The 13,160-nt window shown below is 36.4% G+C and overlaps 2 protein-coding genes across 3 annotated transcripts in view; one reads left to right on the top strand and one right to left on the bottom strand.

The window, feature by feature from the left end:
• LOC104266431 overlaps positions 1-7,216 on the bottom strand; it is an 11,955-nt gene extending 4,739 nt beyond the window's left edge. Inside the window, exons 1-16 of one of the 2 annotated variants that reach the window (XM_018814755.2) lie at positions 7,073-7,216; positions 6,912-7,002; positions 6,373-6,552; positions 6,055-6,178; positions 5,766-5,952; positions 5,276-5,445; positions 4,684-4,921; positions 4,198-4,357; positions 3,828-3,908; positions 3,150-3,315; positions 2,842-3,073; positions 2,455-2,613; positions 1,912-2,043; positions 1,046-1,241; positions 614-729; positions 216-335 (exon numbers count right to left, since the gene is read on the bottom strand). In XM_018814755.2, coding sequence (XP_018670300.1) covers positions 216-335; positions 614-729; positions 1,046-1,241; positions 1,912-2,043; positions 2,455-2,613; positions 2,842-3,073; positions 3,150-3,315; positions 3,828-3,908; positions 4,198-4,357; positions 4,684-4,921; positions 5,276-5,445; positions 5,766-5,952; positions 6,055-6,178; positions 6,373-6,552; positions 6,912-7,002; positions 7,073-7,114 — 2,394 coding nt within the window. In that variant the 5' untranslated portion in view covers positions 7,115-7,216. Of the gene's footprint in view, positions 1-215; positions 336-613; positions 730-1,045; positions 1,242-1,911; positions 2,044-2,454; positions 2,614-2,841; positions 3,074-3,149; positions 3,316-3,827; positions 3,909-4,197; positions 4,358-4,683; positions 4,922-5,275; positions 5,446-5,765; positions 5,953-6,054; positions 6,179-6,372; positions 6,577-6,911; positions 7,003-7,072 lie in introns of both variants that reach the window. The other variant, XM_026837680.1, reaches the window with a different exon arrangement.
• A 1,077-nt stretch (positions 7,217-8,293) lies between these two features.
• Positions 8,294-12,808, top strand: LOC778713 (transcription factor protein). The gene is given in 15 exon segments (NM_001078319.1): positions 8,294-8,427; positions 8,531-8,605; positions 8,708-8,830; positions 8,885-8,956; positions 9,374-9,473; positions 9,802-9,903; positions 9,906-10,049; positions 10,275-10,479; positions 10,708-10,845; positions 11,079-11,212; positions 11,540-11,585; positions 11,856-12,066; positions 12,138-12,178; positions 12,236-12,402; positions 12,613-12,808. Coding segments are annotated over 15 exon segments (1,755 nt in total). The 5' UTR covers positions 8,294-8,322; the 3' UTR covers positions 12,705-12,808.
• The last annotated feature ends 352 nt before the right edge of the window (positions 12,809-13,160 follow it).

Below are 13,160 nucleotides of genomic sequence, written 5' to 3' on the forward strand. Positions count from 1 at the left end.
GAATAAACGCATGTATATAGCTTACATATTCTCGCATGGCGGGGCAACGGTAAACGAACTATAACACAAGTATACTCTGTTTCATACACCTCATGCCCGCTTACCAGCTACCGCATATATAACTCCATGAGTAATTATTTTATAAATTTTTGTTGTATATAGCTGGATTCGAATTCAAACCCATAACATCGAAACATAATGTGGTATAAGCTTACTTGACTGGAAGGCTTTTGCTTCATCTGGTAGCCTTGTTTAACATGATGTTGAGCTCCAATGGCGTTTGTTGCCTTAAATGATTTCATTCCTTTTGTTCGTTCCGATAATTTGACCAGCACCTGAAATAAATTTTAGCTCATGAAAAAAAAGTAAGTGAAATAGAATATAAAAGTGTTCATTTTTTTATATAGTAAGCTATATGGAAAAAGTAGACCAGCAGGAATATAAATATCCAAATATTCTGAGCGTGTTTTAAACAATTTACAACGGCCTATGGGAGTTGTAAGGTTTGTTTACTCGGACGAGGAAATACAATGAAATGGTATTCCCCGACCAAACGGAAGATTTGTATGGGCAGTAGCCAAGTTTGGTGAAACACCCGCTACGTTAAGTATACCTGAACCACTTTACATAGGATAACAATGTTAAACAAGATGACAGCAAGAGCGGGTGCAATGAAACTCCACGTCATACCGGATGTGACGTCGAGCCAGCAGGTAGCGTACTTTAAACCTGAAAACATAAAAGTCAATTTTATTTTTGGAATATTCTTTCCTATTTTACCAATCGCAATAACATAACCCTTATATATGAATGAATGGATGTGACTTATTCAACCAGTTTCTGTTTTAAACACCTTGTATTCACTTGGAAGTTACCACAAATTAGTGAATAAAAGATTTTTTCAAAGATAATACATGGCTGACAATTTAAGATCACTATGGTAACAACGGCGAGCCTCGTACCCATAACCTCTGGACTATAGAACCAGGCACGCTAACCACTGCGCCAGCGCGTGGAACTGGAATGAATATGTCTTAATTGTAACCTTCTTTAGGGTTATAGGGCAGGGGTGGGTATGGTATCTGGCCTTCCTGGCAGGGTGGTGTAGTGGGTGGATTCCTTTGTACATAGACTTCGTTTGGAATCCCATAGCCTGCAGAAACTGCAACAATAATCAAAGGAGTTCCCCAACCAAGCGCGTACATCCACCATCGGCTTTCGAACCTGGAGTGCACGAACACCTGTGTTGTGTATATAGTTAAGTATAGTTGATGCTATGATTTATGTTTTCTTTCACTTTTACAGTTTTTCAATTTCTTACGGTATAGGAACTGGGTTATAGGCTATAAGGTGGTTCATGTTTTTTATTCACTTTTAGTGTTTTTCATTTCTTTATAGTATAATAGGTTACGGGTAAGATGGGACATTTCATTCGTAGTAAATAAAAATGTTATCTACAGAATTATATAACCATTTCCCCATGACTTGTATTATGCCAGTATATAACCTTAATGCTAACGTGTACACACGTCACATAAAAATTGGAAAATTTCGAAATTAATTCGATATACTTATATGTGGACGTCAGAAATAAAGTTGAAATTGCGCAATTTCCTTTTGATTTCTATAGGAATATTACGTCATAAAATCTACGCTATAGTAAATTGAGTTGGAAATGGCAACTACGTATTAACAGCCGTTCAGTTACTAAATTTGTATACTTAAAATAGTGTTTCAATTCATTTTAAAGTTATTTTTGTACCTTTTATAAAAAATATATTGAAAAAATTTGAAACTCATTTTCTAAAAGTCACTCTTTTACTCTTTTATGTTGAATAACTGGCATATATTTTTTTATATATTGAATAAATGAATGTAACTTCTTTATTCTAACTTCCAGTATTCCTTTACCTGCACTACATAAAGATAAAGGAAAACTCCTTCAACGAACATCCACATGAAAGCAGCAAGTAGAAAGTAATGTGTCAGCAATGTGATTGTCACACACAGGCTCTCGGAGAAAACAGCATAATCTGCTCCAAGCTGTAACAAATATATTATTATACTAGGGAGGGGGGAATGGGAGATCATTTTATTCTAATTTCTTGTCGCATATGGGAGTAAACAAAGAACATTAATTAAAGAATTATAAAACCGTATCCTCGCGACTCCCATAGATCGTTGCTAACTATTTAAAACAAGATCAAAATATTTGGATATTATGTGCTAAAGGTGCTGTCTCGTTTTTCCCCACCCCATTATACACGGAAGAATCTTAAAACGTTTTAATGGTAGGACCTGTTTACAGTGTATTAATGAAGAATTTAAGTAAAAAAAACATAAAATTCCTTAAAGCACGCTACAGAGTAATATCAACTTGACTAAAAGTTTAAAATAATGTAATAGTATACATCAGTTATACCATTTGGCATATGTGTTTTCTGCCAGTCTTACCTGTATTGAATGTACAAAGAACAACGCAACTACCAAGTTAATATGAGCTCGTAAGCGATCGTTTCGAACTGATGAACGCACCAAGCAAAACGTGATGAAGGACGCAACAAGACAAACCACAGAAAGTGCGGAACCAGCATATTCAACAGCGTTCAACCACTGAAAAGGTGGAGCAAATGTTTTATTACATACTTGATGTAAATACATATAGTAGGGTGGGGGGAGATGAGACACCTCTTCCGTTTTTTTAACAAAATTAAAATATTTACAGAATTATATAATAATAATTGTTAAAAACATAACGAGAAAACGTGGAGACCATCTGAACCCACACCATTGTACAGTATCGAGCTACCTATGTATTTTAAAGGGACATATTTAGCCTACCGTCGCTTGCTCTTCCGACATGGTGAAGTCAGCATCAAAAGGCGACATAAATGCTGCAAAATTTGTTGTGTGGTTGCAGGTGCATGTTATACCATCCGTGTCAGCACCCTTAGCGTAGCAACCGGAAGACTGCCACGTGTTACTTGTGACGTCATAATACTCGCACGACAAGCAGCGTCGAGTAATGGAGTCACTTGAAGTGAATACGTCGCTTTCATTGTCGAATTTCATTCTGGAAATTTAGGCCTTTGGTTACGTCAACGTCAAAAATACGTATCACATAAACAAAATGGAGTCCTAAATTTTACTTGTAGGTAACTGGAACAGATTTTTTCTCTTTGTTCTTTCTAGTGCTCAGCGAAATAACCCCGCCTTTCCCAACGAACCAACGACCGTTAGGGTTGGTGTCTGGTTGTGGGGAGCCTCTGATTTGTGACTGAATATCTCGCCACGATTTGTAGTACAAGGCATAGGCTGAAAGTTTTTTTTGTTATTTTTAAGATGTAATACTGTGTAAAATCGGAAAATATTACGTGTATATTTCGCAAATCCAAAACCATAGTTTTTTTGAAATTTTTTTAAGGGTTCTGTCTATTTTTTATTATATGGTACTGTGGGGAAAGATGGATAGCGTTAGCAGACAATATCCTATATTTCTTAATCATGTGTTAACATTTAAACACACTTTACATTTAAGGAATATACAATTATATAATGCTATAAATATCCTTTTTTACTCCCTTTCTACCTAATGAGACAATAAAATGGAAACATGGGCAACCCCTTATACCCCGCAACACATGGTTTATACAGAAACAGTAATTTAATAAAGCTATATTTTAGTATATAAATACCTAACTAAAGGGAATATAATAGTTATATAAGGGTATTGGGTCTAATTTATAGGCATTTACTAAAAGCGCTGATGTGGCTTATTGTACCAACTATAACACGTGTGCTTACATAAGCATAATTTGATGACTTACCGTTTAGTTTATCGCTGCTTCGAACATTAGGAATGTTTTCCGTCCAAATCTGCGCTCCTGGGAAACCAAACTCCACGTTGCCTGAAATTCAATGAAAACAATTTATTAAATTTGATCAAACCCAGTGGTTCCTTATGAAATGTCTGAATTATTTAAAGATATATGTGGTAACTTGTAAGCTGCAAGAGGTGTAGGAAACAAAACGCCCGTGGTATTATACGACTGTTGTTTTACGGCCAGCACGCTAAATGATAAAGCAAGTTACATTTCTTCATTCATTGGTATAATAGACTAGGCTAATCGCTCATTAATTTCCCTCAAAATGGCTGGACACTTTTAGTCTTCGCGTAACAGTATCGTATTGCTTTACCTTCCCCATTAACTGTGACCATTTTCACACTAAGTGTTTCTTTCTCGAGTTCGACTCTACTGGTGTCAGGTCCCAAGATCTTGTCCGAAGTTCCACCAACAAAGTTTTCATTTTTTTCCAACAATTTCTCAAGTTCGTTTTCACTTCTTGAAAGCGGCATCTTAAACGAAAGGTAAATTTGCAAGGAACTTTATATAATATCGTGTGTCAAAAAGTACTTATTTTATTAAATAAAAAAACGAGCCTTTATTACCCTACGATTATATTGGTTTATTTCTTTTTTCCCAAACTGCTTTATACCATCTTACTTAGCGAATCAATGTGTTAAAAATACAACGTACACATATATAAACAAACACATTAATATAAAACACTTGACATAACACAAACAATACTTGATAAAATTTTCTATTTTAATACAGTTATGCATGAAACTCATATTAATTAAAATGGCAAACAGATTGAATATTATGCAACGACACTTACATTTTTCCAAACTTCGACGCCTTTATTTCCAATCGTATTATCCACAATTCCCATGTAGAAATTCAGCATGTCTTTCGCAGCTGATGCACTTTTAGTTTCAGTTCTGTTAAACTCGTTGCTGATTTCTCCCAGTGTGGATTGTAAGTCCAACAAAACGAACATCTCTGTAGAATCTGAAGGAGGGCTGTTTTGGGAAGCATTTTGAAGCTGTTCCGTAAGTTGCAAAACAGCAGAGTACCTGTAAATGAAATTGTCGTTAAAAATGCCATTGTATTAAACTACTTAAATAAATGGTATCATATAGTGGGCATATATGTGACTTTAGGGCAAGACACCTAACGCAATTGCTTCAACTCAGTGGTATGCCATATGAGTTGTCCAAACTGATAACCATATACATTACAAAAAATGAAATAAACCAAAAATAATCACTCACAAACTAGGCATGTGGTAACTCGTGAGCGGTCACAAGGTATATGAAACAGAACACTTGTGTTTAAAGACTGTCGTTTTTCGGCCACGCGAGGATAAAGTAAGCAGTTACAAAAACACGTGTGATATAACGACTTCGTCCAGGTATGTTTTCGCTTACCCTGGTTTACAGATCACGTTCTCAACCACCGTGCACGTTGATACTTCATGATGGGGACAAAGATACTTTTTTATGTAATTCAGATTCTCAGGTTTGGAAATCGTGTAAAGTAACTTGGAATTACGTTCGACGATTCTGGGGTTATTTGGCTCTTGTGGATGATCCGCTGTCTGTGTGATATTTATCTAAAACGTTATTTCTGTTTCTGTGCTATCTATAAGCGGGTTTTAACAGCTGTAGTTTTACCGTTACCACCCCTAACTTCGCTTTTGTAAACTTAACTTTCTTCGTTGATTGGGTAAAATGTTTTTATTCTCTTTTATGGTTACATTTGGTAGTTAATAAGAAATATTTACAGAAGTATATACCCGCATACTTTTTCGGTGAAGACATAACTTAAGTACATGGATTATGTTACTTTGGCAATAGATAGAACACGTAAAATATAAGACATAATTTTGGTTTGTAAAATGGAGAATGTGGTAATTACCTGTCCAACTTCAACAACAGATGTCATCGCATCTTTCAAACTGCATGTTTTTTTATTAGCCTTTATTACAGAGAGCCATAATGCTGGAAGATAACGGTAACAGTTCCAAGCCCTCTCCACCGATTTAGTAATGTTTGTGTAATATTCGTTAGTGACGAAATGCCCGATTTCACAATCTAAAGGAGATCTGAAAAATGAATGAATAAATGTAAAATTGTTATCTTTTCGTGCCTGACAATCGTTATAACAAACGTGTTCTGTTCCACACACATTGTGCCTGCATATTCACCTGGAATCGTTCATACTTTCGAAGAAAAGATTCCCCCCTGGCCGAATCGCCTCTACTTTTTTCTCCTCTATTAGTTCTATTGCCTCTCTCACTTCAACCAACTGTGATTCGCTCAAGCTTGTATCTAAAAAAATAAAATATTAAAACTGACATTTTTTCTAATTTTTTCTTAGTGAAAACTTTTATGCATTATTTAAAGACATTTAAATGCCAACAATGGTGTAGCAGTGCCGAGCTTTAAACACGTAACCTCTGACCTACAGGCAGCAGGCGATCTATACCGAATAAGCCCCGGCTATAAAATAATAAAGCAGTTACCTCTTTCATTTGCTTTTGTTGCAATGCAATGCCCTATATCATCCCATGTCCAATAGTCCATCAATAAAGGATCGGTTAAGCGATTAAACACTTTTTCATTTGCTACGCTTGGAGATTCGAACAGGACATTGAAAGTTTCCCGAAATCGTTCAAACTCTCCAGGCGGTGCTGTGTATGAAGCTACGGATCGCAAGTATACGTTTACTGCACAAATATTAGATAAGATTTGAATGCAAAGTTTTCAATAGGTTGACTCGCTTACTATCATGCTAGTGCGTATAGATAAAATGCTAGCATTTCATAATATGGTAAGGTATAGGGGAAGATGGGACACTTTTAGCACATAATATCCAAATATACTGATCATGTTTTAAACATTTAACAACGATCTATGGCAGTCGTAAGGATATGGTTTTATAATTCTTTGAATGTTCATTGCTTACTAAGAAATCGGACGAGAAAACAGAAAGAAAAGTTTATCATGTGCTTATATCTTACCCCAGTACTTTATCAGTGATTTCAAAACACATATATTTTACCTGGCTCGTTCGAGTATTCAGCATCAGCATATGCGGCAGAACTATCTGAATCACCAAGTGAACGGAACTCGTCATTTTGGCCAAAGGAAGACTGAAATCGCAGAAGGTGTAAAAAAATTACCAGAACCATATACCCAAATCATAAAGAAACAGGAACTTACTCTTATAAGTAGAACAATCAACAATAGTACGAAGTGAGTCATGGCCCGTTCTTCCGTTATGATGTAATCAGGTATCGCAGTTTATATTTTAAATCAAAATTTAAAGAATTCTGTAAAAGTATATATGAACAACAGTAAATTTCGAATATTTTTACAATTTTAAAACGCGTAACAAATACAAATGGGATTTTATGTTTGCGTACAGAAATGCAGCTTAAACAGGTCATATCTTGCAATGTACTTTTAGGTCAAACACTTTTAACTGACGAATAAGAAAACAGAAACAGACAAACAAAAATTAATTACAAACATTCAACAGGGTAGGCCTAAGGTTTAACAAACAAACTATGATATCTACTTCTAGATAACCCACGCTATACTATAGAATAACTTCTGCATATCTGAGTATAGGTGCTTGGAATCCTGACCTGAACTGAAACTGGCGATCGCGGGCAATTGCTTGGGCGGATATCACGTCATGCCCTAACAATATCCGGGCTTTCAAATCTGAATGCATGACCTCAGAGGTTTGAATCTAATAGCTTGATATACGTGAATGAAAGTGGGATCTTTACATGGACTGTGTGGAAATGCGTTATCGAGCTGTTTGTTACGTCATCATGGGGATTGTGCATTAACGCCCTTTAGGCGCCATTCGCTATTTTTAAACGTAATGACGTCACGGTGTATAAGATTTCGTGCAATTGTGTTTTGTATGTAAGATTAATTAGTTTGAAATTAGGGAAATTTGAAGTTTATTGGCGTAAATTTGGAAAAAAATATAGCGAAGTGCACGAAGCGTACTTTTTAGTATACTAGGACTTCCCTTTGGACACCCTCTGAAACTGACCTCGTGCCCGCAGTCGAGCACAAACAACTTGCATGTCGTATATAATCAAACAATGAATTAGGCGTGTGCAGAGTCTGTGTTGTTCAAATTATTTTACTAATTGTTTTTGTTTGTTCTTGCGCCGAACACGCTTTTTCCTGACCACCTGCAAAGCTGGTTAATCATGCTTACACCTTACTACACACGTTCGCACCTATACCGTTGACAATCACGCATCTCTATCAGTGCACGCAGTGATTTTAGAGCCTTCGATAACGATTACACTCATGTTGTATGCACCACGTGTAAAAACACACCTTTCAAAAAAAAGAAAAACGCCAAATTTATGGTGTTTAAAGTAAGATGGCAAGTGCGACAATATACCATTGTGACGAAAATGCCACTGTGACGTAATAAGAAAATGGTCTTAAAGGTAAAGTCAAAAATTTCATCAGCGACAGTTTCAGTCACGAAAGCAGGTCGAGTAACAACTGTTGAAAAATGGAAAACGGATTGGTTTCACGAGGTATGACGTAACAACATGTCTGATAATTTTAGTGACGTCTTTATTTTTTGATGACGTCAGAAAGTTTTGTGGAATTTGTATGACATACGTCTTTTGTTTTCAGATCAGCGAGTTATTTCACCTTACAACGGATCAAGTAACACCATGCTTATCCTCCGGAAAACCAACATTGGAGCGGGTGAGAATAAGCACCAATGCCACAGAATTACAAATAGTTGTTAAAGGATGTAGAATTTCAAAAACGTAAACGTCAAATAAAACAAATATATTTTCTGCCCAGGTAAGAGCGCTAGAGAGCAAAGCAAAACTGAACACCGTACTATCACTAATAGAGAGATACATCAAAGGCAGTGTGAATACCCACCCCTCAATTATCAAAAACTCAAACTCAAACTCGAATAATGTAAGTATTTTTTACCCCCATACCCAACTTTTCTAAACAAAAAATTCTATCCAGAATTCAATCCAGTTTCGAAAAAAGCAACATCATTGGGATTGTATGCCTTGGACTATGGTTGACCCTAATGAGGTAAGTACCAATAGAAATCCTAATATCGTAGGTTGGGGTAAGATGGTCTGTATATTCATTCTCTTAGTGATCGTCCCAATTGTTAGTGAATAAAGTAGTTTACAAAAACGTTTACCCGTACACTCACGACTCTTAAAAGAGCATTGCTAGTTGTTAAAACACGATTAGAAAATATGGATTTATGTGCTTACTGTACACTATCCATCTTACCACACAGGGGGATCCTAAAATTAAAGTTAGTACATTTAAATAACCAGCTTAACACCGCTAACCTACTTGATTAAAACTTTAAAAAATATTATTTTGCAAAACGCTCTATTTTTAAATTACTTCTAATAACATTTATGTAATTGGTATTGTCCAGGTTGTCGTATTCATATTATTTGAAGGCCCCTTATTTAACTGAATGTGTTTTAGGTATGTCCTGTTGATTACTTTCACCAACCGAAAGAAGACAAACAAACTTGGAACGTAGAAGAAGCCATCGAAATACTTGCAGCAGAGAACCCAAGCAAAGGTATGGGAATTACGCTTAGTATGTATGTGAAAAATACCAACCAAATTCGTAATAAACCTTTACAGGGTCTCTACATAGCAGTATAATTGGAATTTGTGTGACAATGACTTAACCGTTATAATGCCCTTTTTTGTTTCACACACCTCGTTTTTTCTTAATTTACGGTTGACAATTTAGACAACCTATATACAAGAAATGACCGTTAAATATTTTTTACCAAAGACACACGCCCGAATAATGAAACACCGTCTACCTTTCAAATCTAAGATTTTAATAGAAAGTTCTGACAATAAGAAATGGAAGTTTTAACTTTTACCTTTGTTTGCAGATATTATTACTGGTTCATTGACACCAGAAGACTCATGCAGTGATAGTGAAGATTATCTCACGAAATTCTTCCCCTCAATCACGAATTTGAGATCATATGATAATCCGCAAACCCACAAGAAGCCATGAGCAGCATTTCTGTGAAGGAAAATCACAATCATATAAAAAATGAACCACAGAGAAATTTGATGGAAAATAGTTGCAAGCAAATCGACAACGTTCGTAAACGGAAACGAAGCGACGATACAAGTAACTAGTGTAGTCTATTTTAAGACCGACTCGCCTGAACCACACGTTACATGGCGCGCCTATAGCCGCTGGATCTCGCCTATACAACAAACCTATTTAAAGAATACCAGGATTTTTTTCTTGTGAATAGTAAAAGTGATTTTTTCAATTGTTTTTTTTTCGTAAAACTGTAAAAATGGTACAACTGGAAAGTAAGTAACAGCTTGCTTATGTTATGGTTTACAGTAGTGGTCGAAGACAACTCCAATCCGAAACCGGAAGTCGAACGAATTGTATTGATGTCTCCAAGTGGTAGCAGAACACTAACAGTTCCAAGGCTTGCGCAAGGTCGCAAGGTTGTGATGCAAAATGGTTTGGTTACAATTCCCAATGCAAGCGTTTTACTGAAGCGACTGAAGCTGAACGCGGAAAACTTAAAGCAAAAACAAAGGTAAGCCGCTATAGACAATATGGCATAACATTATATTATTTTAACTCCTGGAATACAGTAACAAAGGTCAGATCAATTGGAAGCGAAAATAATGGAATCAGCAGCAAAACGACAGTCGTTAAAAACTGATATTTTGATATTTTACCTGCGTTTTATGATTAAAATTACCCCGACCAAAGCATGTTTTCGAATTTTTTTCTAAGATTAAACGTTTATTTATATATATAGGTCAATAAGCACGGACGCCTCAGCCAATGAAAACGACAAGCGTGGCTTACAAAAACTCGGGGAACCAATCAGAGTCCGTCATACTTCACTGCACTCACATGACCAACATGAAATTAAGCAGCCAACCACAAGCAGCAGGTACATCACGTGACATTAACCCATTATTCGGCGGTTTAGGGAAGTGGTTAGGGCGTCTGCCTCTAGTCAAGAGTTGATGGGTTTGAGGCTTATATGTAAGGGGGCACGAGGTTTGTGAAGCAGAACACCTGTGTTATAGAGACTGATGTTGTTGTCCCGCCAAACAAGAATAAATAAGTTGTACATTCGTATTCATCTAAATACTTCGACGATTTAACAATGTTTACTTTTAGTAGCACGAAGTACGAAACGATTGACTTGCAGTCGCTGCTAGGGTTCGATGATGACGTCACTGTCGATGATGACGTCACAGTGCTGCCAGGGAACAGCGCAACAAAGGACAAAGTAGTATATGGAAGTACTGAAGGTGAATGTTTTAATAAAAAATACGGTAATTAGCCACCGTTATTCATGATTGAAAATTGCTTTGATAGTTCCAGCCCATGCTAGTTACGGCAACAATTTCCAATTCCAAGTTAACAAGCATGGAAAACATCTATAATATATAATGTGACCTATATATTTGAGATTCTATTTGAATAGGACACTGACGATGCCCTTTAGGCGAAATATATTTCTCTATCACTACTAGTGGTTGGACTTGATTTTTGTTGGTTACGTTTTCGTAGCACCAGATCATTACGTGACCTATATAGTTTCGCATTTTTTTTTAAATTTAAAACTATGTTTACAGGTCAGCTCACAGGTGTTCTGAAGGAAGTTGAAAGCCAAAACAAACCGTAAGTTAAAGTAAAATTATAAAGTAGGGTGGGGGAAGATGGGACACCGTGAGCACACAGTATCCCAATATCCGGATCGTGTTTTAAACAATTTCCAACGATTAACAACGTCTATTAAAGTCGTGAGGATACGGTTTTAGAATTTTTTGAATGTTCTTTGTTTACTACCAAATAGGACAAGAAAGTAGAATGAAAAGATGTCCCATATTTCCCCACTCTATTACGAGTGATATAATATGTGTATGTCGTAATAACATTACAATATTACAGAAAAAGGAAGTACAACAAAAAGCCGAAAGTGAGCGTAAGAATGGCGGGGTCAGAAAACGACAAAGAATTGGTGAAACCGCCATTGCCGTACAACCAATTGATATATCTTGCTTTTAAACACGCCGGATGTAAGCAACTCACTGTGAGACAAATCTACAAATTCGTGACGTCGCGATTCCCGTATTATGCTTACGCTAACTTAAATTGGCAGGTATGTTATTATGCAGCAAAATTGCTATACTATTGAACCGGAATATTTATCAATGTATTTTATAATTTCAGAACGCCATACGTCACCAGTTATGTTGCAGTAACCACTACCAGTAAGTAGTTTTGTAGCAAATTTTTGAAACACGGATTTAACATGAATATCTACTTAGAAAAATATTGTTACATCCCAACGAAGTAGCGAACGATAAACAGGGAAAATATGCTTGGGAGATCCCAACCCAAGTCTCAATAGAGAAATTGGATGATGATTTGACAACACACTTGGAAAAAGACGGCGTAATCGACAAAATTAGGCTGGCTATGCCCCAGGACACAGGTGAGATACTGCATTGCATGCGGTGTAGGGTGGGGTCAGATGGTCAATCTTTTCGTTCTGTTATTCTGTGTTATTTGACAGTAATTAAGCTAAAATAATTACAGGCTTGTATAACCGTATCCTCGCGACTTGGAGAAAATGTCGCTGTACCAACACCTAATAAAGTTCTGTGTATTTATGTTAATTATTCTGTATTTGTTCTTTCTTTAGGCGATTTTGAGGAGTTATTTGGAGATTGTAAGCACGACACCCCTGTAATTTCGGACAGCACAGATCTGTACGAACACTTGCTGCAAATGTGAACTATAAAGACAGTGTTAAAATTTGCGATTGTTTTTCTACGTACACACTACCTATTTATTTGAAAGTTTATTTTTCGATTCAAAATTGCAATAAAGTAAAGAATTAAACTTGTAGTATGGCCTTCGCTTATTACGAAAACGCCAAAAGTTCATTTCGGTCCGTTTCAATATGAATTGCTATACCCGGTCCCATTTAATAATTTATATTGTCTAATTAGCAGTCATTGCCCCTCGTCAAATGGCGCTGCGCATAATGTTTCAAAATTACGGTCCTACGCTATTCTAAAATAGCCAGCTGTAGTCCGAATCTGAAGACGTCAACGACACAGTTGTGTCAGAATACGTGGTGCTAGAAGATTGGCTTGACGATGCTGTTGGCCCGGTAAAGTTCATAGATAAGACATGTCCTCGGTCGCGAATTAGTTCCTGTATGGTATCGACCATAAACTGTTGTGG

The sequence above is a fragment of the Ciona intestinalis genome, chromosome 14 (genome assembly GCF_000224145.3).
Source record: "Ciona intestinalis chromosome 14, KH, whole genome shotgun sequence".
Lineage (NCBI taxonomy): Eukaryota > Metazoa > Chordata > Ascidiacea > Phlebobranchia > Cionidae > Ciona > Ciona intestinalis.